The sequence below is a fragment of the Cervus elaphus genome, chromosome 11 (genome assembly GCF_910594005.1).
Source record: "Cervus elaphus chromosome 11, mCerEla1.1, whole genome shotgun sequence".
In the NCBI taxonomy this organism is placed as follows: Eukaryota; Metazoa; Chordata; class Mammalia; order Artiodactyla; family Cervidae; genus Cervus; species Cervus elaphus.
Window position 1 is genome coordinate 3,262,845 of NC_057825.1, and position 26,650 is coordinate 3,289,494.

At 69.8% G+C, this 26,650-nt stretch overlaps 1 protein-coding gene across 6 annotated transcripts; it reads right to left on the reverse strand.

Moving 5' to 3' along the window:
• Positions 1-5: 5 nt before the first annotated feature.
• On the reverse strand, positions 6-26,064 carry GPSM1 (G protein signaling modulator 1). Of its 6 annotated transcripts, none has more exons than XM_043916396.1 (14): positions 25,891-26,064; positions 19,372-19,593; positions 18,631-18,766; positions 17,819-17,961; positions 17,453-17,576; positions 17,209-17,324; positions 16,702-16,857; positions 15,853-15,961; positions 14,815-14,938; positions 9,018-9,088; positions 8,120-8,299; positions 2,986-3,142; positions 2,480-2,688; positions 6-1,439 (listed from the first exon to the last, which is right to left on the reverse strand). In XM_043916396.1, the coding sequence occupies exons 1-14, from the start codon at positions 25,953-25,955 to the stop codon at positions 1,233-1,235; spliced, it is 2,019 nt and encodes a 672-aa protein (XP_043772331.1). In that variant the 5' UTR covers positions 25,956-26,064; the 3' UTR covers positions 6-1,232. The 6 variants fall into 6 exon arrangements, with proteins under 6 accessions (XP_043772331.1, XP_043772328.1, XP_043772329.1 ...); XM_043916393.1 differs by lacking the exon at positions 25,891-26,064 and adding an exon at positions 23,250-23,269; XM_043916394.1 differs by lacking the exon at positions 25,891-26,064 and adding an exon at positions 21,308-21,486.
• Positions 26,065-26,650: the final 586 nt, after the last annotated feature.

The window sequence follows — 26,650 nt, forward strand, 5'->3', positions numbered from 1 at the left end:
CGACATCCACTTGGCAGACTTTTATTTTTTCAGGAAAAACAAGAACAAATGTACCTCTTGGGTTAGAAAGGACCCATTGACAACATGGCAAACACACGTGTGAGCAATAAATATGCACGTACATTCAGGTGTGAGGGTGGCCGAGCCCTGTCCTCTGACCCCACACCCGCCACCCCACCCTCGCCCTCGGAGGCCCCCCGAGCTCCCCAGGCCGTACGGAGGGGCAGGGGTGCAGTGGCCTCCTTGCACTCGCTGAGCAGGACCGTGGGGCTGGGTAAGGTACCACCCAAGAGGAGGAGCCACCTCGTGCCCGCAATGGTCGCGGTCTCCCAGGGGGCCTGTCTTCTGCCTGATCCCGAGAGTGGCTCACCCGGCAGGAGAAGGGGGTGACATCACCCCCCGCAGAGTGGGGCTGGGGGCTGGGTGCTCCACCCGCCCTGCTGATGGCCAGGGGGCAGACCTTTGCCAGCTGGTATTCCCAGAACCAGGCCGGCTCAGTTCCTGGACTCCTGGGCTTGGAGTTGAGGAAGGTGGCAGGCCTCCCGGCCCCGCGGGCTCATGACAACATGCCTGGTGGGGCCTGGGGGCCCACATGGGGGGGAGGGCACTGCCCTCTCAGGCTGCAGGCTTTCGGGGTCTGCTTGTGTCCCCCTTCTCCAGCCCTGGCAGGAGGCAGGGGACAAAGCCTGGGAGGGGGGGCCCCCCCAGCGGTGAGGCTGAACTGGGGCGAGCACGCCTGTGCTCAGCACCCCAGGGCCAGCTTCGGGAGGACAGTTTCCCGTCACTGGTGGCCCCAGAGAGGAGGCTTCAGAGACGCCTCTGGGGTTGGGGGGTGGGGAGCAGGGCTTCACATTTGGCTGGGCGGGGGGCAGGGAGAGAGCGGAGAGGATCGGGACAGCACCGGGGCTTTGGAGCCGACATGCTGAAGGCCGGGCCTGGGGCAGGGCTGGGGCGGGGCTGCGGGAAGCCGCGTACCGCGTGGGGCGGGCGCAGGACAGGGGCGCGCCCCGGCCTGAGCCCGCTGCCCTGGGAGGGGCACGGTGGGGGCTGGGTGCCCGGCGTCCGGCGCAGTGGGCGGGGCCGCGTGGCTCAGAGCCTGCCCTCAGCCACGGCCTCGGGAGGCTTCTCGGGGGGGGGGAGGAGGCCGTGGGCATCCTGGACGTTGGTGAGCACACCCCACCCCCGCCCCGTCCACGACTGGGGGGTGGGGGGCAGGCCTGGCTGCGGGCGCCTTAGCTGGCACCAGGCTGGCACTGCTGCCGGGGCTCCGGGGGCCCGCCCACCTCCTGCTCCGGGCTCCCGGCGAGGTCCACCCGCTGCTCGTCCATCCGCTTGGCCTGGACCCTCTGGATGAGGCTGAAGAAGTCCTCGTCGGGCATGGTGGGGCCGCGGGGCGGCACATCTGGGGGCGGGCAGCGCTGGTCGTCGATTCTGGAGGACTGGGCGGACACAGACACACAGGTTGGCGCCTCCCATCCCCAGCCTTCGGGGCCTGGCCCAGGGCTCAGGCGCCGCAGGGACCGCTCCGAGCGGGGGCCGCCGTCTGGTGGCCATGCCCACTTGAGCCTGAGCGCCGCTCGGGCCACCTTGGGCCTCCCTGGGCATCAGCTCCGGGGGCAGACCTGGGAGCTGGGACCCCAGAACGGCCCTCACAGGGAGCCACGGGGTGTGGCCGGGCCGGACACAGGGCTATGCAGGCGGCCTCCCAGGTCTGCTCCTGAGGCCCCCAGGAGTGGTGTTCTGGGGTGTTCTCGAGCCGCAGGGACAGGGTGGGGCAGCGCGGAGCTCCCCAGAGCCCCGTGGAGTCAGGGGGCCACAGGGGCGGCGGGGCTTCTCTGCAGGGTCTGGAGCAGGAGGGCCGGGAGCCAGCGCAGTCCCCGGAGCGCACGTGCATGTGGGCGGGGGGCTCGGGGGTTCTCGGGAGGGGCTGGTTTGGAGGCTCCGCGGACTCGCCCAGGGCGGTGCTGTCCTCTCCTCTGTGGGAACGAATGTCACATCTGGAAACTTCCCAGCTTCCTGCATGGGTGGCAGTGGGCGGGCGCTGGGGCTGCCCCCTCCCCAGCCACTTCCCCGGGGTTTCCCAAACCCCTGCCTGGACCAGTGGGTGGCTGGACCCCTCGTGTCCTCTGCACTCTGGGGTACAGTCTGGCCCTCGGTTTTCTCCACCTAGAGGTGGACGGCTGGTGGGATACCCCAGGCCATGACCCCGGGGGCCCCGTGATTCCCCCAGCTTGACTCCTGAGCTCCAGGGAAGGCTGGCCCGAGATGACCTTCTCAGGGCCCCCAGGAAGGGGCCCACAGTTCTGAGCAGCCACGGGGTAACACTGGTTGAGCCAGCCGGGGGTGGGGGGGCTGCTCCCCCAAGACACCCTGAGACAGAGGGACCAGGGCCCCAGCCAGGAGGGGGCCTGGGCTAACCCCAGCTGGGGGCCTGGGGGGTACAGATGGGGTGGGGGGAGCCCCCGGGCTGCAAGCCCACCTGGCACTTGATGAGCATGTTGAAGAACTCGTCCCCTGGCTCCTGGGGGTCCCCGTCACCACGGAGGTGGCCCAGGTTGTTGTGGGTGATGCGCAGGCCGGGCAGGCTGCCCACGCTGGCACGCTGGTCATCCAGCCGGCGGCTCTGGGAGCTGGCGATGAGGTCAAAGAACTCCTCGGTCTGCGGGGAGGCTGTCAGCGAGGGCTGGGCTGCGGGGTGCTGGAGGTCAGGCTGGGGAGGCAGGGACCCCGCCCAGGGACCCTGAGACCGCCTCTGCCAACCCCAGACCCCGGCTGCTCTCAGTCAGCCCTGCCGGGGGCTCCCTGGTAGGCGGGGCCACAGAGACCCCGGCCTCCCACGCCCACTTGCTGCACAGCCAGCGTGTCCTGGGGGACGGGCGGACGACAGGTCTCCGAGGATTGCAGCCAGGGGCTCCCAGTGACGGGGCACTTTGCAGCTGGCCTGCCCCGCCCTCGGAGCCTGCAGCGGGGTGGGGGCCGACTCACCGACCCTCCCCTCCAGGGTAGGGGTGGCTGTGGCTTCGGCGGCCGCAGGCTGGCCGTCCTCCAGGGGGCAGCGCTGGTCGTCCATGCGGCTGCTCTGGAACTTGCTCAGCAGGTCGAAGAAGCACTCCTCGTCGGAGGACGGGGCCCGGGGGATGCTCTGCGGGTGGGGCAGGCAGTCAGCGCTGGCTCCAGGCCAGCCATGGGGTGGTCCTGCTGTCCCACGCGGATCCCCAGACACGGGCAAGGGGCTGCTCGGCTCGGACCAAGGTCCGGACCCTCGTCTCTCCCCTGCCCCGCCCCGCCCAGCACCATCGTCCCCCGCTTCTCCCCTCCCTCAGCCACCGCTCCGTCCGGGTCTCCATCAGCCTTCCCAGACGTGACGCTGCTGTGCCTGCCCACACTGGGGGTCCCCACTGCCTGACAGCAGCCCCCGCCCCGTGCCTGTGTGCCTCGGGAGCCCTGCACCCAGCCTGGCGCTCACCAGTGTCTGCTGAACAAACAGAAGAGCAAGTGGGTGAGCGAATAGGCCCGCGGCAGGCGGGGGGCCTTCACGGCCACTCCACACACTCCAGGTGCCAGGGCCCTGCCAGTGACCCAGGAGGTGCCAGCCCCAAAGGCAAGGAGCGCGACCTGAGGGAGCTGAGGGCGTGTGTGTTCCACCCCAGTCCCATGCCCCATGGGGTCTGGACACATTCATAAAATGCCCGATCGGCGGGCAGGCCCGAAGGACAGCGCAGGTGGGGGCCGGGCCCCTGGGCTGGGGCTGAGGTCAGGCTAGAGGCTTACTGCCGTCACCCCGAGCCCCTCCCTCCAAGCACTGGCCGAGGGGTGTGTGCAGCGGCCCGAGGTCTGCTCTGGGGCAGGCGAGGACCAGACACCAGGCTGGAGCCCTGGGGGAGACGCCCGCGGTGGGCATCCGTGTGCACTGCGGAGGGCCAATGCTGGGGTGAGAAGGCCCCCGGTGAGGTCAGGATGGGAGGACCGGGGCCACGGTTCTGGGGCAGGGGGTGGGACGGGGTGGACAGGCATGAGACCAGGTCACTGAGGCGAGCTGAGTCCCAGCTGGCAGGGGGCCTTGGGCAAGCCCACTTCCGCTGGCCTCAGTTTACGCTCCATGGAGGGCGTGTCGGAAATGCAGGAACCCCGGTGCTCTGGACAGCCCGTCACCCACCCCTCTCCCGGGGAGGAGACTCGGTTCTGGGACACAGACGGGCTCAGGCTGTAGGGCCGCGGGGCCTCCGAGGGCCAGGAGGACCCGCTGGCTGACGTGGGCGTGGTGGGGCGGGGTGGGGGCCGAGGGGGTGGTTCTGGAGGAGACCCCGCTGAGGGTCAGGCTCGCAGGTCACCCCCTTCCCTACCGCCGGCTTGATGAGGGCAGGCCCAGAGCCAAGGCTGGGGGCACGGTTCAGAGTCCTGCCTCGTAGGGTGCTGCTCTCCCGCGGGTGCCCACGGAGCCTGGGGAAGGGACAGCCCACGCCGACTGGTCCAGAGGGGCCCTGGCTGGGGGGCTGGCCTCACCTCGTCAGGGCCTTGGGGATCTGCAGAGAGCGGCCGGGGGCCCCAGGCTGATGGGCGAGGGTTGAACACAGCCCCGCCCCACTGCAGGGGACAGCTGGTGCTCCCGGCCCCCAGCCACGCCTCTGGCCCTGGCTGGGGTCTCCCAGGTGAACCACGGGCCAGGTGAACGGTGCCAGGCCCCTCCCAGGAGAGGGGTGACCCGGGGGGGGTCCACGTCACTGGACATGTGTGCCCCCAACACTCCTCCAGCCTCCAGCGGGCTGAAGCTCAGACTCCAGAGAGGCACCTGGAGGGGGCAGGTTGCTGAAGGCCCCTCCACTGTGACCAGGGCTGGGCTGAGAGGGCCCCCCCCGCAGCTGTTCCACGGTGCCATCCCAAGCCGGGATCTCCAGGCGCCATGCCAGAGCTGTCTCAGCCCAGAAACCAGGACCGGCCCGGGGCCTGGCAGCTCTCTTCCTCCAGAGCCCAGGAGCACCTGTGAAGGGCGGGCGCCTCTCGTGCTGGGCGCTCCTGGCCGAGGCCACAGCGAGAGGGGGAGGCCCGTGCCCCTCCCTCGGGACAGAGCCCTGCACCCCAGCAGGACGCACCTGGGGGCCCGGGCACCCCCCACGCTCCCCCCACCCTCTTCTTAGCCCAACTTGGCCTTTCTGTCCAGAAGTCAGGCCTCCTTGAGACACACTCCAGCCCCTCCTGCAGAAGCGTCAGCCCACCTTCTCCCTGGGAGGAAGGAGCCGGCCCTGGAGGCGAGAACCATTCCCCGCCCCCAGCCCGGGCAGCCCCATCCAGCTGGCCCAGCAGCCCAGGACGGAAAGCAGGGCCGAACTTGCCCCACGGACTTGCCCCACGGCACCAGCCCCCGGGGAACTGCACCGGCTAACCATCCACCCACCCCGGTGCCCAGGCGGGGAACACTTGGCCGCCTGAGTCTGGTTCCCGCAGGCCACGAGCCTCCACTGCGCTGGGGACCCCACACTCACGCGGATCCACAGCCGCTCCAGCGGCGGCCAGGTGGACTGGGGCGCGGGACCACGTGGAGCCTGGGCAGGATGCCAGGGTCCCTGCTAGGCAGCCCTGGCCGCAGTGCCCGGAGCCGCTTCACCACCCAGACCCACCCAGCCCTGTCAGCCTGAGGCTTAAATAGGCCCTGGGGAGAGGGCGCCTCCCCGTCCCCGCCCACCCCCGCTGCACGCGCGCGCGCTCACACACACACACACACACACACACACGCTCTCTCTCCGTAAAAACTCAGAGATGGACTGCGTGCGCACATGCATGCACACACACACACACTCTGTAAACACTCAGATATGGATCGCACGCGTACACACACACACTCTCTCTTCATAAACACTCAGAAATGGACTGTGTGCACGTGCACACACACACACATGCACACACTCTCTGTAAACACTCAGAGATGGATCTCCGAGCTGGGAGCCTTGGGCGGTCACCGCAGCGGGGCAGGGGGTGGGACCTGTCTGGGGAGCACTTTCCCGCGGACAGCAGCCCCTGCTTCCTGCCTGAGCCGGCCCAGTGCCGGGAGGAGACAGACAGGTGGAGTCCTTCCCTGTCCTGGGCCTCGGGGGCCTGACACTCCCACCCCTCCACGCCTCCCCACGCAGCAGACCCCGACCTCTGCCCAGTCTCTCAGACAGAGACCCCTCGGCCAAAGCAGCCCCCCCGGCCTCCTGCTGCCCCAGGGGGGGCGCCCCTTTCCTGCTCTGGGAGGACGGTGGGGTCAGTGTCCGCCTGGCCTGGGGCCGCCCACCCAAGGCCTCTCGAGAGACAGCTATGAGCCCCGCAGGACAGGCGAGGACGGGATGGGCACCCCAGAGCCCCCTCCCGCCGGGGCTCAGAGCTGCCGCGGGGACTGGCCGCCAAGGCTGCCTCTTTCTGGGTGCCTGCTGGACACGAGGCTCAGCCTGTCGGGGTCCGGGTCGCGGGGTCTTTCTTCAAGGGCACCGCCTCAGCCTGCAGCTCACCTTCTCCTCTACGGGGCCCCACCTGGGGAACCCCAGCCCACCACTCCCAGCGGGGCCGTCTCCTTCCCTCTAGGGCTGTGGTGAACAGGCACCGGTGACAGCTTGCGCCTCGGCGGCCATCTGTCTGGTAGAAGGGGTCCCTGGACTGCAGGTGCGTGGAGCGGCTGGGCCAGGCGGACGGGCAGGTTGGCCGAGGTGTGTCTGGGCAGCCTGCGCTCGCCTCCCCAGGTCCTGCCTTTGGGGCCCGAGGCTCTGGGGCCCCCACGTGGGAGGGTGGGGTGTACGGATTTGGCTCAGGTGCCTCTTGGGGACGCCTTCCAAAACTGCAGGGAGGCGGGTATGGCTGAGGGGTGTGCAGGAGTGAGACAAGTCTCTGCACTTCCTGCTGTGGGGGCGGGGTGCAGGCTCTGCCCCCGACTCAGCCCCCGTCTCACGGCACGGACAGCCATCAGCTGGCACGTACAGTCCTGGGTGGAGCCAGGCCTTCCTGCCCCAGAGCCCACCTTGGCTCCCCGGCGCCCTGGCCGGGCCCTGTCCTGCCCAGCCCTCTCTGGCTGGGCCATTCCAAGATGCCCCCGACCTTCGGGGCTGACCCGGCCCTCCTCCCCAACCCCTGCCCCGGGACAAGCACTCGGGCCTCTCAGACCCCGAAGCCGCTGCTGCGCTGGGGGCAACGTCCTTGTACGGCCCGTGTCCCCGGGGCCGAGGGGAGGGCCACAGCCGGCCCCATTCCCATAGGCAGTGTCCGCAGCAAGCAGGCCCTCTCACCTGGGGCCCGACGGAGCCCCGAGCAGGGGTCCCGGCCGCTTCCCAGGCCCCGTGCCCTTCCCTCGTCACCCCACTCCATGGACACAGACTCTGGCCATTGGCCAGCCGGCCAGTGGGGCTGGGGTCAGGTAGGGTCAGCGGAGGCCATCCCGGGCTCGTGGGAAGATGGGCACAAAGCAGCTAAGAATACCCCGCACAGCACCCACGGCCTGCGGAGGCCGGGAGGTGCTGACTAACTCCTGAAGGAACTATTTTTAGACTGATCCTCAGAGATTTGGACACAGGGGTTCTGCACGGGGGGAGGGCTCCAGGCTGACCTCTGAACCCGCACACAGAGAGGCAAGTGCCCCCTGTGCCCCCTGCACCTTGACCAGACCTTGAGGGCCTGGAGAGGCCAGCTAGGCGCCCGGGCACAGCAGCATGCCTGCCCGGCAGCAAGAAGCCCACCCCTCCCCCCACGCCCCCGTCTGTCTGCCTACCCCATCACGCGTCCGACCACCCCTCAGTCATCTGTCCTCGTCCATCTGTCCACCCGGCCCCTGTCTATCCATCTCTGCATGCCGTGTCCCCAGGACGGGGCTGCTGGCTGGGCCCGAGGACCTGAGCGGCACCCCGAGCTGTCCTGCAGACCCCTCCTGGGCTGCCTGTGGTCCCTGCAGTGAGGCCTCCGTCCAGCCAATGAGTCAACACTGCACTGGGTGCCCTGACCTTTCAGCAGGACCTGTGTCCACCAGGAGCCAGGAGTCAGCAGAGAGCCACGACCTCGGCCCCTGGAGAGACCCCGGCCCAGCCTCCAGGCGGGCAGGGTAGGGTGGGCGGTGGAGCCCCCCAGTGGCTCCGTCAGCGCCCGGGAAGGGGTCACCTACCGTGCGAGGCAGCTGCACCCGGACGTCCGCGCTGTCCAGCGGGGAGTGGCCGCCCTCCCGCGGCCTCCTCTCAGCCGCGTCGGGCCCTTCCTGGTACTTCCTGCTCCTCACGGGGAGAGGGAGCAAGTCCCTGCCGGGCCCCCGCCAGTCCCCCGCGTGGTGGCTGTCTCCATTTTGCTCCTGGGGGGGGGAAGGCTGGGCATGGGAGAGGCTGCCAGCGGTTCGAACCAGCACTCCCCAGCTCAGGATGTGGAGGGTCGCCAACCCAGGCGGAGGCGCTCAGGTGCCCGAGGGAAGAAAACAAGAGGGGCCTGGGCGGCCGGGGGGCCGGGAGAGGCGGGGCGGTGCTGCAGGAACTCAGACTGCCCCCCCTAAATGTCCAGCTTCCCGGGCTGAATGCTGGGCGACCATGGGCGGCCCTGGGCCTTGTCCGCAATGGAGACCAGCGTCCAGTCCACTGGGGGAACCAGAGGCTCTGAGAGGGCAGGCCACGGCTCCAGGGCCACACAGTGCCCCCCGGGGGGTCCAGAGCGCCAGGGCCCACCGTTCCACCTGGGAGCAGCAGGCATGGGGGCTGGCCAGGACACAGGGGGTCTGCCACGCTTAAGGACCGCGGCTTGACCCCAGGGGCGTCAAGCCTGGCTGGCGGGACCAAGGGGAGGAGGAAGGGAGCCCATGGAAGCCATGGGGCCTCTGGGGGCCTCTCTGGGCAGCGCAGACCCGTGCAGGGTCCTGGGCCACAGAGGGCACGTTGGTCTCCCTTGGCAAGGACCTGATACAGGCAGGAGTCCCAGCGGGCATTATAAGCTCAACATACACACCCCCAGCCTGGTCACGCCCTGTCCCTTGGCTGCCACAGGTCCCCACACACCCCGGCCGGCCACCCGAGCCCACTCACCCGCTCCAGGGGTAGTCTCAGCAGGTCCCAGGTCTCCGCGCTCAGCCTCTGCGTCCTTTTGGGTCTGGCCCCTGCAAGAGAGCAGGCCCGGTCAGCTGGCACCAGGCCCAGGCTTGGAGGTCAGCCGGCCCAGGGGCCAGGGACCACCAGCTTCCCGCCTCCTGACCCACGTGGGGGCCAGCACAACGTCTACACGACCTCTGTGCCCTGACTGGACAAGTACCCAGGTGTCCAGACGGCGCTGACTGCGCAGGGGCCGGGCGGGGTCAGGCTCACCGGCCCCCACCCCGCGCTCCAGCTTCCCACCGAGTTCTGGGCTTGGCTCTTCCGCACCGGCCTTTGTGTCCACTGTGCCCTCCCCTGGGATGCCCTTCCTGCGTCTGCTCGGCCGCGGGCCTCAGCCTCCGCTCTGCGGCTCCCACGTCCTTCACGTGCCCACACGGCGGGCAGCCCAGGTCCTCCCCGGGGGGCCGAGCAAGCTCGCCTCTGAGGGCCAGGCCGAACCAGCCCAGGAAGTGCAGAGCAAGGGGCAAGCAAGGCCTCAGGTGTCGTTCGACACTCTGGGGGTCCCGTCTCGGCACCTCTGGCCTTGGACCTGTTAACACCCGGTGGAGCTGGGCGCCCCCCTTCCCCTCAACAGTCAGACGGGCGGGCCGGCATGCTGCCCGCCCCCAGTGCAGGGGAGCCGGCTCAGACGCCCACTGAACCGCAGTCACGGATATGGTGGGCTGCCCTCCGGCCCCCCCACAGCCCCCGGCTCCCTGTGAGGCTGAGCTGCCCTGCGGACACCTGTGGCGAGGCGAGGGGAGCTGGACTCGGAGGCCGCGCCGTCCAGCCCCTCGCTGCGGCCAGGCACTGCAGTGCACCCCCAACCCCAAGCCCGGGCCTGGCTCCCGCGCTTTGCACCCACCGTACGGGACACGGTACCCAGGGCGGAGCCAACTCTGGCGGCCAGTCGTCCAGACCAATCCAGACTGAACAAACGGAACGTCCGGAGCCTCACGAGGCCAGAGCCTCACGAGGTCGGGGCAGGCATCCCGGAGCGGCTGGAGGCGGCGGCTGGACTGCCGCACCCTCCTCCCCGCCCCGGCCCCCAGGGCGGGAAGAAGCCACCCCCACCCCCACCCCCACCGCTCCCCAAAGGCCGAGGAACATGCCGGCCAGGCTGGGGATGCCAGGGGTCCTTGGAGGGGCATCTGTGGCCACCATCCCGGAGCTGGGGAGGGAGCGGCCACTGCGGCCCGACCAGACGTGCCAAGGTGTCCGCGGGCCTAGGGCCATGCCAGCTGCCAGCCCCCAGCCCTGCTGCCCAGCCCCCATGGTCAGGCCAGACCTGCTGCTGCCCCCACGGAAAACGGCTGCTGGCCGGAGGGCCTCGGCCAAGCCCCGAGCCAGAGGGGCACAGCCTGGGCCCATGTGCCCACCACCCCACACAGGGAGTGGACAGAGCCAGAGGGAACCCCATCCCACGGCGCCTACTCACCCTAGCCGGCAGGGGCCTCCTCTCAGCTGCCCTCCCCCAACCCCCTCAAGGCCCCACGCGGCTTCCCCACCCTGGACGCTGGGCCCCAGCCCTGCACGGCTGCTTCTGCCCCACCTCAGCCCCCACCACCAACGGCCCCTCTGAGCCGCACCCGGCTCCGGGGCGGGCCCCCCCACGGCCCATGTGGACGGCGGGCGGAAGGCCCTCCGGCTGGGCCGGGCTAAATGCGCCCTCTGTCTGCACGGCACGTTCTGAACCCAGCATTTCCAACGGTCTGAGGGATGAGCCGGCCCTGACTGGGGGCATTCAGGTGCCGCTGGCTGGCTTCCTGCCCTGCCCAGCCAGGGGTCGGGCCTGGAAACTTCCTGAGAGCCGCCCACTGCCGCCCAGTCTGAGCCCCTCACCCTCATTTCTGTCCCTACCGGGCATCTTGACACGCCTTGTCCCAACCCACGGGTCTTTTAGCTGCCCAGCCCAGGGCCCCTGGCTCCGTCCTTGCGTCCACTCCCCAATCCTAGCGGCTCCACCTTTGGAGTCCACCCAGAACCGCCTGCCCACCCCTGCCGCATGGTCCTTCCTCCATGCTAGGGCCTGAGAGATGCCCCAGGGGTCTGGGTTGGATCTTCCTCCTCGCTGGACCCTGCGGGACGCCCCAGCTATAGGGGTGGGGCTCATAGAAAGTCCACGAGGCCCCCACCCCCTCCCCTGCCCCGGGGCCTTTGCACGGCTGTTCCCTCACCCAGGCTGCGGTTCCTTCCCAAGCTCCGGGCACCCTCCCTGCCCTCCTTCAGGTCTTCACTCAAATGTCGTGTACAGATTGAAGGTTTGGGTCCCCCGCACTTCATATGCTTAAACCCCAGACTCCCAGGCGACGGTCCAGGCGGTGGGGCCTGGGAGGTGATGAGGGTGACTGAGGCTCACAGGAGACAGATAGGCCCTCGGGGGGCACACCCCCTCCACACTCTCAACCCCACCCCCACCCCGTCTGCGCTGCAGGACGAGGCCCCCCCACAGAACCGCACCACGTGGACGCCCCGCCCCCAGAACCTTGAGAAGTAAGTGTCTGCCGGCAGGCCGCCCTGTCTGTGGGCTTCCTTATGGGGCTCGAGCTGACGGTGACAGCGGGCTACCCCCGCCCCACCCCAGATCCCTAGCCAGCCCCCAAAGCACCTGTAACACGACTGGCTTTCCACACACATCACTTTTTATCGCTGCTGCGGCCCTCAGACCCAGAAAGGCCCGCACATAGTAGGCACTTTAAGAATGGAATACGTAGCCTGTGTTTGCTGAGCACCTACTGTGTGAGGCCCCATGTGCAGCTTCATGCGCTGTCCCCTCCGGGCCACTCCCGGCAAAGAAGGTCCTGGCCACCCTCCAGGACCGTGGACACGGGGGCTCGACACAGGGCAACAGCCTGGCCAAGGCCACAGAGCCCCGGGGGGGAGAGCCAGAGTCAGGATGGGCCATCGGGCCGCAGGCGGGCCTGCGTGGGGCAGGGGTGACAGGGCAGGCTCACCTGGAGAGCCCCGGACGGCCAGGCTGAGAGGAGCCAAAGAGGAGACAGACACGGGGACAGGTGAGCACCCGTGGCCCCACGGCCCTGGTCTGTCCATCATGGGAGCCTGGGTGGGCCGCAGGCCACTTGCTAAACGCATAGACGGACAGACAGGGCTGGTCTTCAGCCCTCCCAGGGCGTGAGTCGTGCCCTTGTCCCTGCCCAGCCACCTTCCCGGGATGACCAGCGAGGTCACCTGGTCAAGCCAGGGCCAGAGCCCGCAGCCTAAGCGGTCACTCAGACGTGACCCCGACGTCCATCCCCACCTCCAGAGACGGCTGCACGTGGTGTGTGGAGACTCCCGCTGCTCTGGGCCAGGGCACCGCGAGCAGGGCCCAGAGGACGAGGGGGCTGTGGCGGGCACAAGCGGGGGCGGCAGGGCGGAAGGACGTCCCGCAGAGGGGCCGGGCGGCCCCCCAGGGCTCGGGGCTGACTCCCTCGTCCTGCATGCCAACCATGCTGCCGGGGGTGCAGGAAACTGTCGGGCGCACCCCGCCCCCCGGGCTCCCTACTGGAACGGGCAGGGGCAGGCACGCTGGGCACCCTGGGAGGTCAGACCCTGACCCGGGGCACCGGGGGCAAGGAGGCGGCCCCGCCCACCCAGACTGGCTCTGGGACCTCTTTGCTGGGGTGGGGGCAGCGAGGGCCGCGAGGGTCGCACGGACTGGATCCGGCTGGCTCAGTCCAGCAGCTGCACACAGCACCCTTGTGTTTATCAAGGCAGGGAGCAAAGGCCCCGAGGCCTGGCCTCCAGCCGGCCAGTGAGCGCCAGGCCCGGTACCACCATAGGCCTCGCCGATGTCACGAGGCCATGCCCACCACAAGGGCCACAGCCAGTCCCGCCGACCCAGGCCAAGGTCTTCTTCCTGTGAGGACGCCCCTCCGCCAGGGCTGGTTATGCCTCCCCTCACTACCAGGCTCTGGGTTTGCAGGCTCCCCCTGCAACACCCCCCACAAGTTCCCAGAAGACAGTCTCCCAGCTTTCCAGAACCTGGGCCAGACCACCGCCGGTGCCCAGCATGCCCCGGAATGAACCAGTGAATGAATAAATGAACAAACAATGCCACTCCTGCAGACAGCCCTGCCACAGTCCCCGCCCGGCGCCGCCCCCCGCCCCCACCAGCTCACCGGACCTAGGGTCTCCTCCGGGGCTGCCTAGACTCGGGGTGCTGGCCTGCCTCCAGCAGCGGCATCCCCGGGCCCCTGGATCTGCCTCTGCAGGCCTGGGCCTGGCTGCCGTCCTCCCAGGAGGATGGCCTCATCCAGCGACGGCTGGAGGCCGGGCGCGGGCGGCCTGGGGGGAGGAGGCTTCTGGGGGCCCTGGCGGGGAAGGGCCTGGCCCCGGGCAGAGCAGAGGACCGGGCGCAGGGAGGACAGAGGCCGCCTTGTTCCCGCCCCGCCCCACGGCCCCCTCTCCTCTGCCCGCCTGGAGGAGAAGGAAAACACCAGGAGAGCGGATGGCCGCTGGGCCGCGCCTCCAGGGGAGTCCTTCCAGATGCTGGGCCCGGCCCTGCCCCCACGCATGCCAGGGGGTTCTGGACAGAGCTGCCACCCTCGGGAGACCTTGCCCGCGGGGCAGACGTCAGCGTGCAGCATGCGTTGGGAAGGGGTGGGGAGCAAGGGGGGGCCATAGCGCCCCCGGCACGAGGCGGCGGAGGGTCCCAGCGCCTTTGCTGCCTCCCTTCCATCCCAGAGGGTGACGCATGCCCCTGGCTTCCAGACTGGCCACTGACACACACCCGCCAGTGTTACAGCCCAGAACCCCGGAGACCAGACACCGCAGCCAGACAGGCCGGGGGCTTCGGAGGCCGCAGCCGGTGGGCACCCGGGGAATGCAGCCATGAGGGACCGGGGGCCAGGCTCCCCGGAAACGAGAGCCATGGGTGGGGGGCTCCGTGCGCTGGACGGGAGGGGACGGCCCACCGCCTGTCCAGTTCCTGCCTCACACGCCCCGCAGTGTGAGAGGAACGCGGGGCCACCCCTCCCCCGCCTCTCCCCTCCCCCCCCCGCCTCTCCCCTCCTCCCCCCCCCCCCCCCGGCCTCTCCCCTCCCCCCCGCTGCCTCTCCCCACCCCGCCACCCAACACACCATCTATCTGCCCAGAGGGGCGTCACTGACCGGTACGGGGCAAGCCCGCCAGCGAGGTTGCAGCCTGGCACCCGGCCTCTGGCTGGTTGGGCCCTCCTCACTCCTTCCAGCAGCCCCATCCCCACTCCGTCCCTACAAGCAGCCCTCCCCCAGGCCCAGCCTCCAGCCTGGAGGCGTTCCTCAGTCTCAGAGAAGGGGGGCGGCCAGGGAGGAGCCCCCCCATCCTCATACCTGCCCTGGTGATAAACCTGGGGGGCTCACTCAGGGTGACTCCAGACCCTCGCTGCTCCAGAGACAGGAAGGACCTGCCCCAGGCCCCCTTGCCCCGTAGGGACCCTGTCTGTCCGTTACCACCTTCTGTCTCTGGACCCAACTTGCCCCCAGCAGCCCGTCATTCGCCTGCCCCCCGCCATGAGCTCCGGAACAGGCAGGTCATGGGCCTCAGAGGTTGACGCCCCCAGGGACAGGGGCTCAACACCTTCTAGGGGACCCTGTCCCTAACCTGGCAGCTCTGTTAAACGTTCTCCAGCCTGGGGACAGAGCCGACCGGGCCCCCCAGCATGAGCCAGGGCCCACCGACCACCGGCAGCCGCCTGCCCACCCCCGCCCCCGGGCCCCGCGCCCCAGGCTGAGGGCGGGGCGGGGCGGGGCGGGGCGGGGCCTGCGCTCACCTTGGGCCTCGTAGCCGGCCAGGTCCGGCTTCTCCGCGGCTGCCGGGCTGCCCAGCCGGCCCAGCGCCAGCTGCAGCTGTGCCACGTTCACGCGGGCCGTGAGCTCCCCGCTGCGGTCCCCGATCTGCGGCCAGGCGGGGCGGGTCAGCGGGCCCCCACAGGATGGCCACCGCCCCGGGCCCCGGGCCCCGGGCCCCACCGCGTCCAGAGGGGCGGTCAGCCCAGTCCAGCCGCGCCACGTGGCACCCTCCCGTGGGCAGGCGGCCTCCCCCAGCCCCGCGTTCCCGGGAGCCCCGGCGAGCACCCGCAAGGCAGGGGGGCCTCGTGCTTACCCGGGAGCCGGACACAGGAAGGGCGGGCGGGGGACCCGAGTGCAGCTCCAGGGCCCCTCCAGCCAGGCCCGCCCCTGACCCAAGTTCCCCTGCCCGACCCCACCTCCTGGGCACCCGAGGGCCTTGCCCGCCCCTGGACGCAGGGCGGTGGTGGGTCTGGGCGGCGCTGGGGGAGGGGACCTGGCTCTGCACCTGAGGCTGCTTCCCAGGGGCCACCCTGGCCACGGCGGGAGGGCCTGGGTGGACAGGCCCACGTCCCTAGGAAGGTGCCTGGTGGAGCGGTCCCGGGGAAGACGCCCCCCGCAGGGTGGCTGTGCCTTCATGCCCGGGACTGGCCCTGGCAGGTTATTTCCCCTTGGGAGTGGGACGCAGGCATGCCACAGCCCAGCCTGGCGCAGTTCCGTCGGGGACAGGAGCCCCCGAGGGCGGCCTTCCAAAGGCAACACTAACACTCTAAGGGGCGAGAACGGGCCCCCGCTGCCCCCTCCCGACCATCTGGCTACAGGAAAGGAGGGGCCCCCAGGCCCGGAAGTCACGGGCTGGCGGGGCCCCTTCGCGGGAGATGGCGACAGCCAGGAAGAAGTCCAGGGCACACGGAAGCGCGCGTCCCAGATGTCTGTGGGCAACGCCAGGAGTGGGTGGGGGAGGGCTCCAAGGCTGGCGAAGGGCAGGCTCAGGGGCTGAGGGCAGGGCGGGGTCGGCTCACCTCCTGGGAGATCTCCAGGTGCTTCTTGGCAAAGGTCAGGGCCTGGGCCGGGCTCCCCATGGATACGTAGGCGTTCCCCAGGCTCCAGCACGCCCGGCCCTCGCCCACTCTGCCAGGGAGGGAAACTGAGTCCATGTCTGCCCGCCAGGCCTGCCAGCCTGCCCACTGAGTCCCGCCATCCCGAGACCCCAGCCTCCAGCTGGTCAGGCCCCCACCACGGGAGGTGGTGAAGGATGGGGAGGGTGGGTGGTCCAGATCTGGCCTTGACCACCCCCTGGTGGCCGGTGAGGCTCTCACCCTGGTGGCAGCAGTGACCTCATTCCCTTGGCTCACTAACATTTAAATTGAGGTAAAAGTAACATAACCTCAACCCCCGTAAAGCGCACAATTCAGCGGCTCTACATACATTTACAATCTACGACCCTCGCCTCTGACTACTTCCAAGACATCGTTACCCAGAAGAAAAGTCGTAGCTCCTTGAAGCCTCCCGGCAGGGCGGCTTTTCAGGAGACCCCTCCCCTCCTCCAGCCGCCAGGGTCCCTGGCCTGTGGACTCTGAGCTTTCTGGCTATAGCCACTATCCCCCAGACCTACGCGCGGCTGTGCGCTTAGGGGTTTTGTCCGTTGGTCCATCTCTCCAGAGACTGACGTGCACACAGATGTGGAAAGAGGGCGGCAGGGGGGCGGGTGTTGCTCGAGGCGGACAGCGGGCCAGGGACTGGGGCCCAGCCAGCCAGCGCCCAGGGGCTCCCCAGTCCCTCCCGGTGGGAGGAAGGCTGAGCCCGGGGGTCCCCTGGTGGTCAGAGGCAGAGCGGGCTGCTGTGGCCCGCCTGGGGCCCGCGGGGCACACCTGTCGGCCAGCTCCTGGGCGATGAGCAGGTGCCGGAGGTGGTACTCCGCCGCGCGCTCGTAGTCTTGTAGTAGCGTGTACGTGTTGCCCAGGCTGTAGCAGGCCTGCGCCTCCACTGCCTGGTCCTTGAGCTGCCGGGACAGCTGCAGCGTCTTCCTGGGGGGGCGGGGCGGCAGGCGTCACCCCAGGAAAGGAGGGGGTTCCAGGATTCCGCTCCGCCAAGGGCCGGGGCATTGCTCGTGCTCCCCAAGCCCCCTTCCCGGGGCAGACAGGTGGGGGGGCATGCAGATGCAGCCCCAGGAGCCCATGGGGGGTCTCTCTGGGCTCCGTCAGTTGCCCCTGCGGGGCGACACAGGGCACCCCTCCCCCTAACCCGTGGCCCCTGGGGAGGCCAGGCGGGCAGACCTCGTGGCGGGGAGGCGCCTCCCTGGCCTGGTGTCCGGGCGCCCCCGCCCATGTCCTCCCGGGGGCCACCCTCTCCCTGGCCGGGCGGTGGGGGCTGCCTACTTGTAGTACTCGGCGGCCACGTCGAAGCGCCCCAGGAAGATGTGGGCGTTGCCCAGGTTGCTGTAGGCGCGCCTCTCTGCCGCTTTGTCTCCAAATTCCTTAGCGATGGCCAGGCGCTGAGGAGGCAGACGCAAGGCCCGGGGTGGTCGTGGGGCTGCCCCTCCGCCCGGCACAGCCAGCCCAACATCTGGGTGCCCGGGGGCAACCCCGGAGCCCCGGCACCCAGCCTCGCCACCCCGCTCACCTCCTTGTGGAAGGTCGTGGCCTCTGTGAAGCTCCCCAGCAGGTAGTGGGTATTGCCCAGGTTGCCGTAGGCCCTGCCCTGGGCCGCCCGGTCCCCCAGCTCCTTCACCAGAGACAGGTTCCTCCTGGAGGCCGAGTACGTGTGAGTCGTATCCCTGCCAGCAATGCCCCGCCGCCCGCCCAGGCCAGAGGACGCTGAGCCCGTGGCCTCCACGCGGCCCCTCCCGGGGGTCACACCCCCCCACGAGGGCGGCGCCGTGCTGAGCTCGAGGACTCTGGTTTTCGGGCGCCGAGGCCCGTCAGGCCGAGGCCGGGGGTGCGTGCTGTGGGGAGGGGGGCCGCCCGGGGCCCCGCCCACTCTGCTCACTCATAGAACTCGGAAGCCCGGCGCAGCGTCTCACGGACGGCAGGCGGCAGGTGCCCTGGGTCCTGTGCAGCGCTCCAGGACAGCTGCTTGCCCTTGGCGTGGTACACGTTGCCGATGTTGTACAGAGCCCTCGCCTCCCCGACCTGGGGGTGACACCGAGACCGGGGCTGCCTCCAAAGCCGCAGTCCCAAGGAGCCGGGCGCCCAGGCCCTGCGTGCAGAGAGCTGGTGTTTCCACGGCTGAGTTCACAGTCCCCCCTGCCCCCGGGGCTACGAGGGCAAGGGCATCACCTTGTCCAGACACTAAGGACGGGTCCAGTCCCGTCCTTCCCAGGTCACCCCTCTGACACCCCGGGTAAGGGCTCCGGCTCTGCCACCCCCGAGGGTGGCCGGGCCAAGTCGGTGACCTCTCGGCGGTGGTGCCCTCTCCGCAGCAGTGACGTCATCCACACAGGGGCAGGGATGCTGACCCCACAAGGTCACCAGGAGGACACTGGGCAGGGCCGTCAGGGGCCCAGCAGCACCTCTCTGTCCAGGCTTCCTCCCAGAGCCACCCCCACCCCCGTCGCCCCCTGGCCCAGGAGTGACGGGACTGTCGGTGGATTCAGCAGGGAGGTCGGTGAGAGGGGAGCGGCCATGGAAGATGGGGGCCCAGGACTCCGCCTGACAGCCGCCGCGTGAGCCAGAAGTGCCCTCGTTTCTGAAGGGGGCCGTCCCCTGTCTTCTTCCCAGCGTGGGGCACCCAGGGCCCTGGGTGGTGTTGTCTGGGGCCCCGGTCCCAGCCGGGGACCCAGGCCAGCGCTGCCTGCCCACCTTGTCCCCCTGCTCCTGGGCAATGTCCAGATGCCGCTGGCAGCAGACCACAGCCTCATCAAAGCGGCCCAGCACCTTGAGCGTGTTGCCCAGGTTCCCACTGGCCTTGGCCTCCCCCATGCGGTCACCGATGGTCCTGGAGGGCAGAAAGGGGTCAGGGGCCGAACCGAGGACTGAGCCCAGCGTGGAGCCCGGGTAAAGGCCTCAGAGGACCTGGGTGGGGGGGGCCCACCATCCCTGGGATGGTGCTGGGCGGGGGCCCCGTGGCAGGTGGGTCCAGCCCAGGATCGCCCCTCCACCAGGCCAGCTCTCGGGGAGGCCCTGATGAAGCCCAGTTTCAAGGCCGGGAACGCCGGGAGCCTCGCGATGGGAATTAACCCTGTGTCAGCTCCATCAGCGCACACGGGCACCCTCGCTGGCTGGTCCTGAGAGCCCGGCTCATGGCTGGAGGGGGAGGTCTGTGGCCAAGGTGCCCGGGACTGAGAAGCCTGGCCCCAGCGGGCGAGGTCTGGGGGCTGCGGTGGGGGCTGGACAGGGAGGTACAGTGTGTGGGGGGTAAGCTCTGCAGGCTAGAGGAGAATCGGGACCCTGGGAAATGGGGGGCGTGTGTGGGGGGGTGGGGGCCGGGGGCTGAATGGGCGGGGCCGGCAAGGAGGCGGTCTGCTGGGGTTCGTGCAGGAGCAGGGCGGGCCCCCGGGGCAGGCAGCTCCGCATGGGGCAGGTGGGGTCGGGGCTGCTCACCGGGCCAGCAGCAGGTCATGCTTGTGGTACTCTAGCGCCCGCGCGTACTCCTTCAGGTAGAAGTAGGCGTTGCCCAGCTGACTGTAGATGGCACTCAGGGTCTTCAGGTCCTCGGTGCCCACCTGCACGGCGGCCTCAAAGAAGGCCACGCCCGCCTTGAAGTCTCCCGCCTTGCACAGACGCTCACCCTCCAGGGCCAGCTCTAGGCACGAGGCCTCCATCCTGAGCAGAGAGGCGGGCCCGTTAACGCCGTCAGGCCTGGGGCCCTGGCTCCTCCTTGCCACCGTGGGGCCCCTGACATGGCTGGGGCCCGGCTCCCTTAGGGTGAACGCGCAGAGGCAGCTCTGGGTCGGGCGGGGAGCCCACCCCCAGGCCGGCATGCTGTGTGGCTCACCGTGCCAGAGCCTCACTGCCCCGCCCACCCCGTCCCCAACCCCAGGACCCAAACTGCCGGGCGAAGGCGTGAGCGCCACTGCAGCCAGCCCTGAAACTGGGGGACACGGCCTCCCTCCCGACCCCTGGCTGCTGGGCAGAGGGGCTGCCCCTGGGCCAGGAGCCACCCCACCCTCCAGAGGGGCCTCAGCGGCCTGGGGCGGGCCCTGATGCCCGCCGAGGACGGGAGGCTCATGGGGTCACGAGACAGTTGGGGCCACACCAGTCCCAGCCCCTCCCCTGTCCTGCGTCCTAGAGCGGGGCCCACCCTCCAAGCTCTCTTGGAGGTCTGTCACCTGTGCTGGCCTCCTAACCTCTGGGGGCAAGGCTGCATCTGAGCCGATGTCCTGCCCTGGGGCCAGAGAGGCATAGGGGGTGGCAGGCACAGAAGGAATCTGGTGAGGGGGGCCTGAACAGAGGGCAGGGGCTCCTGCCGCCCCACCTCAGTAAGACAGCCCATAAAAGGTGGGAAGCGGCTCAAGACCCTGTCCCCGTCCCCTTACTCCCACCGCCTTCGCGTGTCGCCAGAGCTCATGAAAAATGTAGAGTAACTTAAAATGTGCTCGCCAAACGGCCCGTGGCACCCCTGAACTCAACCCCTCCTCGTTAGGACCGCGCAACGACCAGGAGTTACAGGGGGAGCCGACACAGTTCCCTAAGAAACAGGCAACGTTTTCTAGGCCAATGCTTCTCAACCGCCCTATCCAAAAGTCCCTCTGAGACAGATCACAGTGCCCATTCACGCTGCCCCTGCGTTGTCGAGAAAACTGGGTGATGCCTCGAGAACAGGCTGGGACGCGGCTGCAAACCCCCAGAGAAGCTGAGCCCTGTGCCCTGCACCCCACAGGCTCAAGGTGTTCCCCCGGCCCCCCCCACGTCGGGGTCACTCCTCCTCCTCGCCTGGAGGGTGCAGGGCCCGCGTCTGGGGACCCCGCCCTCTCCCAGCCTCCCCGAGACTCAAGCAGAACCCCGCAGCCTCTGAGAGCGGGAGGTCAGGGAACCGGCCTTGAGGCCCAGCCGCGTGTCCCGCTGACGACACGCCCACCTCGCCGAGCGCCCTGGGCACGGCCCTCCAGATGCCACGTCACTGCCCACGGGCAGCGGCACCCCCACCGCCGGGGCCACGCACGGGGCTCCTTAATTAAGGCCTGCTCGTCCCCGCCCAGCTGCTCGCCACACGGCCAGCTGCCCGCTGCTCCCCGGGGACTCAGGGTCGAGAACGTGGGCATTTCCGGAGCCCCGCGGGCACTGGCCCCAATCTGATCACAGGAGCAGCCCCCTCCCTGCCCAGACCCGCAGCAGCAGTGGCTCAGAGCAGAGGTTTCTGGCGCGGGCAGGGCCCTGGGCCCAGGCGTCAAGGGTGCAGGGGTGCAATGCCGGGGCGTCTGGCCGTCTCTGGGAGCGCCAATGGGGGGAGGCCTCCTCCTGGGGAGGCGCCAGGCAGGGGGTCCCGGGTCAGGAGCCCCGCCCCCCGCCCCTGCAGGTGCCCGCCCGCCCGCCGCACCTCTTCCCCCGCAGGTCTCGCATCTTCTGCACGTATAGCCACAGCTCCAGGCCCACGGGCAGCAGCAGCGGGCGCGGGCGCGGGGCGCCGTACACCACCTTGCACACGGCCTTCTCGGCCAAGCTCAGGGCCGCGGGCGGGCCCTCCGGGGCAGCAGCCGGCATACTGGGGGCTCCGGGCCTCCTCCCCGGCCGGCCGGTCCTGGCCGTGTGCCGGCTGCAGGGTCCCCTGCCCACCGCCCAACCTCACCCCAGAGCAGCGGGCTCCCACGGACGCCCCAGCTCTCTGGCAGGTGCCCCACAGCCTCCCAGGGCCTGCGGCGGATCAGGGGATCAAGGGCGGCTCAGGGCCGGGATCAGCACCGTCAGCAGGTGGGCGGGAGCCCCGGGGGAACCTATCCACACGCCCCCCTCAGGGGCTGGCCCCCAGTTGGGGTGCAGCGTCCCCCGCCCCCTACCGTCCCCCAGCCCTGTGGCCGCTTCGGAGCCAGAACCTGGTCACATAGCACAAAGGAGCTCGGAGCACCTGGTTAGTTTGTGAGGGAAGCGAGGACCCACTGCGGGTGACCCCCCACGCCCCACCCCCAGAGCTGGGATGGGCAGGGTCTTCACCTGGCCCCGCCCCATCCTCCTGGAGGCCGGTTCCCTGCACCCCTACCACGTCCGCCCCCACGCCCAGCCTGGCCTGCAGCAGGGTCAACGGGGGCACAGGGTATCCAGGTCACCCTGTTAGTCCCCTGAGCCTCTGGGACGCTGCTGGGTGACCAGCACCTGACCGTTGAGTGAGCTCCAGGCCCCGAGTCTCACCCGGGTGCAGGGCCTGGAGAAGCCAGGGGCTGGGGGCTTGAGACCAGTAGACACCCTCCAGCCCAGCTCCTTTCCTGAAACCTGACGGCCCTGGGCCGCCTTTGCAGCCCGCTCCCAGCTCCTCCAGCCACCGAAGCTGATAAGGAGGCCAGAGGGACCCTCCCTGGGCAAAGGGCGGAGCCTCTGGCGTAGCAGCGGCGGTGGGGGGTGCTCAGTGCCGAAGCCCAGCCCCGGGGCTCGGTCAGGCAGAGCAGCGGGGAGAAGCCCAAGGCCCCTAGGGGCACCACAGTGGCCCACCCCTGCTGGGCGCTCTGTCCCCCAGCCGTGGGCAGCCCCTCCTGCCAGGTCGCTCGCCGGTCTCAATCACGGGCCTCGGTCGGGAGGAGACCCAGCGAGGCTGCAGCGGGGAACCTGGGACAGGGAGGAAGAGGCTGGGCTCAGGGGCAATGAGAGCCAGGCTGGGCCGGGGCTGTGGTCTTAGCTCCCCCTTCGCCAGCCTCACCACTCAAACCCAGAGAGGGGCGGCCCTTACACCTGGGATTTGCCCCGTGGGCTGAACAGGTGCCTATTAACCTACAGTCCCCCACAGCCTGGGGAGAGACCGGGCCCACGGCCTCAGAGGCCTCAGGGACCACGCTGCCCGCCCCAGCCGGGCCACGTCCACCTGTGAGATCTGCTCTCCAGCACCAGCGTGGCCCGGAACATCTCTCCTTGAAAGTGGCTGACCAGGGTCGGCCTTCCCAGCAGCCAGACCACAGCGGCCAGGAGGCAGGGCACCGTCTGCCAAGCTCCCGCCACCTGCCCACTGGCTCACCAGTTAATGAAGTGCTTATTGACCGCCCAGTGGCCGACCTCGCTGCTCTGGCCACCACATCACCCCTGATACCCCTCCCACCCATCCTCGGCGTCTGACAGTAGCCGTCAGCCCTGGTCCCTACTGCCCTGCCCTCTGCCCACAGGCCCCCACCCACCTGTCTCCCCAGACGGCCCAGTGTCCCCTGGGGGCCATCGCCGAGGTTCACCAGGTAGTGGCTGGGTCCCCATCAACCCCTCCTCTGCTAAAGGCAGTCATTCCTGTCCAGGGCCATCACCCACACTCTGGGCGCCTGGGCAGCTGCCCCAGGGCCCCCGCTCACCCCATCCCGCTGTTCCCAGAGTGAAGCCACACTGACTCCCCTTCAGTCTTGGGGATGATCTCAGAACAGCAGAGACACGCGGCCTGGTGGGGGAAGGAATCACTGAGGGGAGAGGCGTGTCTGTCACCGGCTTCAGAAAGCGCCTGAGGGTCACAAGTCCAGGGAGCCCAGCGGCATGGCATCCCCATCCGGGTACCTGCTGGCGGGGGCACCTCTAACGAGGCCCCCACCCCGCTCTCCCCTCCCAGCTCAGGCCAGGAGCACTCAGCTGCTGGCCTCACGGAAGGCAGGGGTTCAGGAGGAGGGCCCACGGTTCCCCCACTCTGGGGGCTTCTTGTCTACCCGCCCATCCCCCCGGGCCCTCTGCAGGCCCGGGGCAGTGCACCAAGGTTCTCAGCATTGATCGCTCCCGTGAGACCCACCCACTTCTGTCTGCCTGACCCGGTCCCGTCCCCAGGGCCCCCCATCCAGGGACAGGGTGGGCTCGTGGGCACACTCACGCTCAGGCCCCTCTCAGTGCCAGTTTGAAGCCCAAATCCAGGACCCACTTTGTAAGAACAGAACTCATCTCCCCAGGTAGGAACGCTGGTGTGGAAAGAGGAGGCACCAGATTGTGGGGGGCAGGGGGGAACAAGGCAGAGGAGACCCGACCTGGCCCCAGGGAGCCCCCCACACGCTGGGGTTTCTGGAACAGCCACCCGTGGAGTGCTCAGACCCAATGGCTCCTGTCCGTGGGGCATCCATGTGCCAGGCTGCCGGCAGCCCTGGGCTCCCATGCCACAGCGGGGTTACCTGGACACTCAGGCTCCGAGGGGACAGCTATCTGGAAGCCTCTGGAAGCCAGTTCGGAGCAGAAAGGATCCTGCGCATACCCCGCCATGCTCAGGTCCGACCCGCACCCACATGGGCCTCCTCATGGGCCCTGAAAGCAGACTCCCAGCCATGTGCTTGGAATCTCTGCCAGGTCTGCCCCCTCAACCTCCACCCAGGGCTCAGCCTGCAAGGAGTCCAGGCGGGGCTCGGGGGCCTCTCCGGTATTCACTTTGAGCTCTGCCCCTGCCCACAGACGGCTCCCCCAGGCCACTGGTCCTTGTCCCCGCCCACACACCAGGCTCCTGGGTCAAGCCTAGGGGGAGGCTAGCACAACATGGACCGCACGCTCCGCCACGCAGGGTCTCCCAAGGCTAAAGCGCCCAGGGGCCCCCTCCACCCACAGCTCCTCTACACACACACGCACAGCCGGCGGCCACCAGATCAACGCCTGTCATTCTTCCAGAACGTGGCCTCTCCATCGGAGCGGCCACCCTGGGCAGACGAGGCCTGCAGAGCCCCCCACTCCCATGGGGGCAGAGGGTGGGGGGTCTTTGCCGTGCAGGGGTCCTCAAGGACAGGCTTCCGGTGTCAGCTGCCAGTAAACCCACTGGCACGCCCCTCCCCCTGCATGGGGCCCGGGAGTCAGGCCGGGGGCTCAGCGCTCCATCCCGAGACCACACAATGGGGGCTGTGTCTCCAGCCAGCAGCACAGACCAGCCTGAGCTGGGAGGGGCCAGCGGGGCCTCATTCCACAGGTCGGGGTGGGGGGGGCAGGGACGGAGGGGCGGGGGGCACCCGGCCGAGGTTTGCGGCTGGGCTGGAGAATTCTTGCAGGCAACACTAGGCCCCCTGAAGACTCAGAAGCCCCCCAGGTTTAAGGATGGCTGGGGGAACCGGATGAGGTCACTCCAAGGCGGGCGCCTGTCCAGACCATGAGGAGCCAGGCCTGCCTCTGGGAGCCGCAGCCAGGAAGCGGGAGCTGCCCAGCACTCGTGCCGGCCCCGCTCTGCCGGACACCTGCACACGACGGCAAGCCCTCAGAGACCTTTGCCCTCCCCACCCCAGGTCAGACCCAGGGCATCACCTTGGAGCACACCCTCGACCAGCCGGGAGTCACCATGCAGGCACGCGGCCCGGGGGCAGGGCCACCCCGCCATCCCCAACGGGCGCGGGGCGCAGGGCCCGGACCGCTGGCATCACCCAGGAAGCCAGCCCAGGCAGGTGCCTTTTCAGGCAGGCACACACCCACCCCGCTGCCTGGCCCCGTAACCCCAGCCCATCTGCAATCTGCTGAACCAGAGGCGCCTGGTGGGTGGGTGGGTGGGGGGTGATGGGCCCCACCCGTGACACACGGTGGTCCCCTCCCCGCAAGTGCTGTGGCAGTGGGGAGGGGGTGCCAGGCGGGGGAGGGAGGTCCTGGCAGCCCCCACCACACACCTGCTGAGCTAGAGGCCAGCTGCTGGCAGCGCAGGGCTGGAGAAGGGGCCCGTCTCCCAGCCCTGGACACTGTGGGGAGGGGGGGCCTCTCCTGCCCACCCCCTAGCCGCCCCGCCCTCGCCGGTTTGCAGGGAGTGGGCTGTGGCAGGCCCAGCGCCCCCACCTCGGACTCCCCTTCCTCCGCCCCTGGGGCACCCCGACCCCGACACCCTCCTTCGGCACCCCGCGTCCCCCCACCCCCGCCGGCCCGCTGGGAGGGGCGTCCCCGCCACGTTGCGCGCCCGCCGCCACCGCCGCCGCCGCCTTTGTTCCGGGCCGGCCGCTCCCGCCTCCTGCGTCCGCGGCCCCCGCCACCCGGTCCCCGCGCGTCCCCGCCGCCAGCCCAGCCCACCTGGAGTAGAGGCGCCGGGCCGGGCCGGGCAGCTCGTCGGCGGCGGGAGGCGCCGGGCCCGCCATGCGGCCGGGGGCGCCGAGGGCCGCGGGCCGCGCACCCCACGCTCGCGCCGCCCCCCCGCGCCCGTCCGCGGGCCGCGGGCCGCTGTCCGCCGCCCGCCAGTCGTCCGTCAGTCCGTCCGTCTGTCCGCGCGGGCGGGAGGCGCCGAGGAAGTGATGCGCGCGACGCCGCCCCTCCCGCCGTGGCCGTGATGTCACCGCCGCCCGCGGGGGAGGGGGCGCGGGCCGAGCCGCCGTTCCCTCCTCTGTTCGCGCGGGTGGGGGAGGGGAGACAGCGCCGGGGGTGGGGGCCCCCCGCGGGGCGGAGCCTCCGGGAGTGGGGGTGGGGTTCCTCTGGCACTGGTCCGGAGGGTGCGCCCCCAACGGGCCCCCCCACGGTGAGTGCGGGGGAGGGGCTGGGCGTCAGCCTCGCTTCTGGGGGCTTCTGGGGCCTGCGAGACCCCTTCTTCCACCCGGTTGGAGGCCCTCCCGCCTTTGTTTGGCAGGTGACCCGTCCTCCCTTCGGTGGTCCCCTGCCTCTCCTCTGGGCCAGCCCCAAGGTGCCTTGGCCACTTCTCCAAATGGGCAGTGGGGGCAGGCACCCCAGGGGTGCCCCTCTGCCCACTTTGGCAAGGCCATCCCCCAGTTGAATTGGGGCACGTGGGAGGGTGAAGCAGCCTCAGGCAGGGTCTGAGTGTGTGTGTGTGTGTGTGTGTGTG

Excerpts from the sequence above, each read along its gene's own strand:
- GPSM1 (XM_043916394.1), bottom strand. The coding sequence starts at position 21,471 with ATGCCGGCTGCTGCCCCGGAGGGCCCGCCCGCGGCCCTGAGCTTGGCC. Across the intron at positions 15,962-16,701 it reads GCCCAGGAGCTGGCCGACAG|AGTGGGCGAGGGCCGGGCGT; the intron begins GTGTGCCCCGCG and ends CCTCCCTGGCAG. Across the intron at positions 3,143-8,119 it reads GGGTGCAGCTGCCTCGCACG|AGCATCCCCCGGGCCCCGTC; the intron begins GTAGGTGACCCC and ends CCCCACCCGCAG.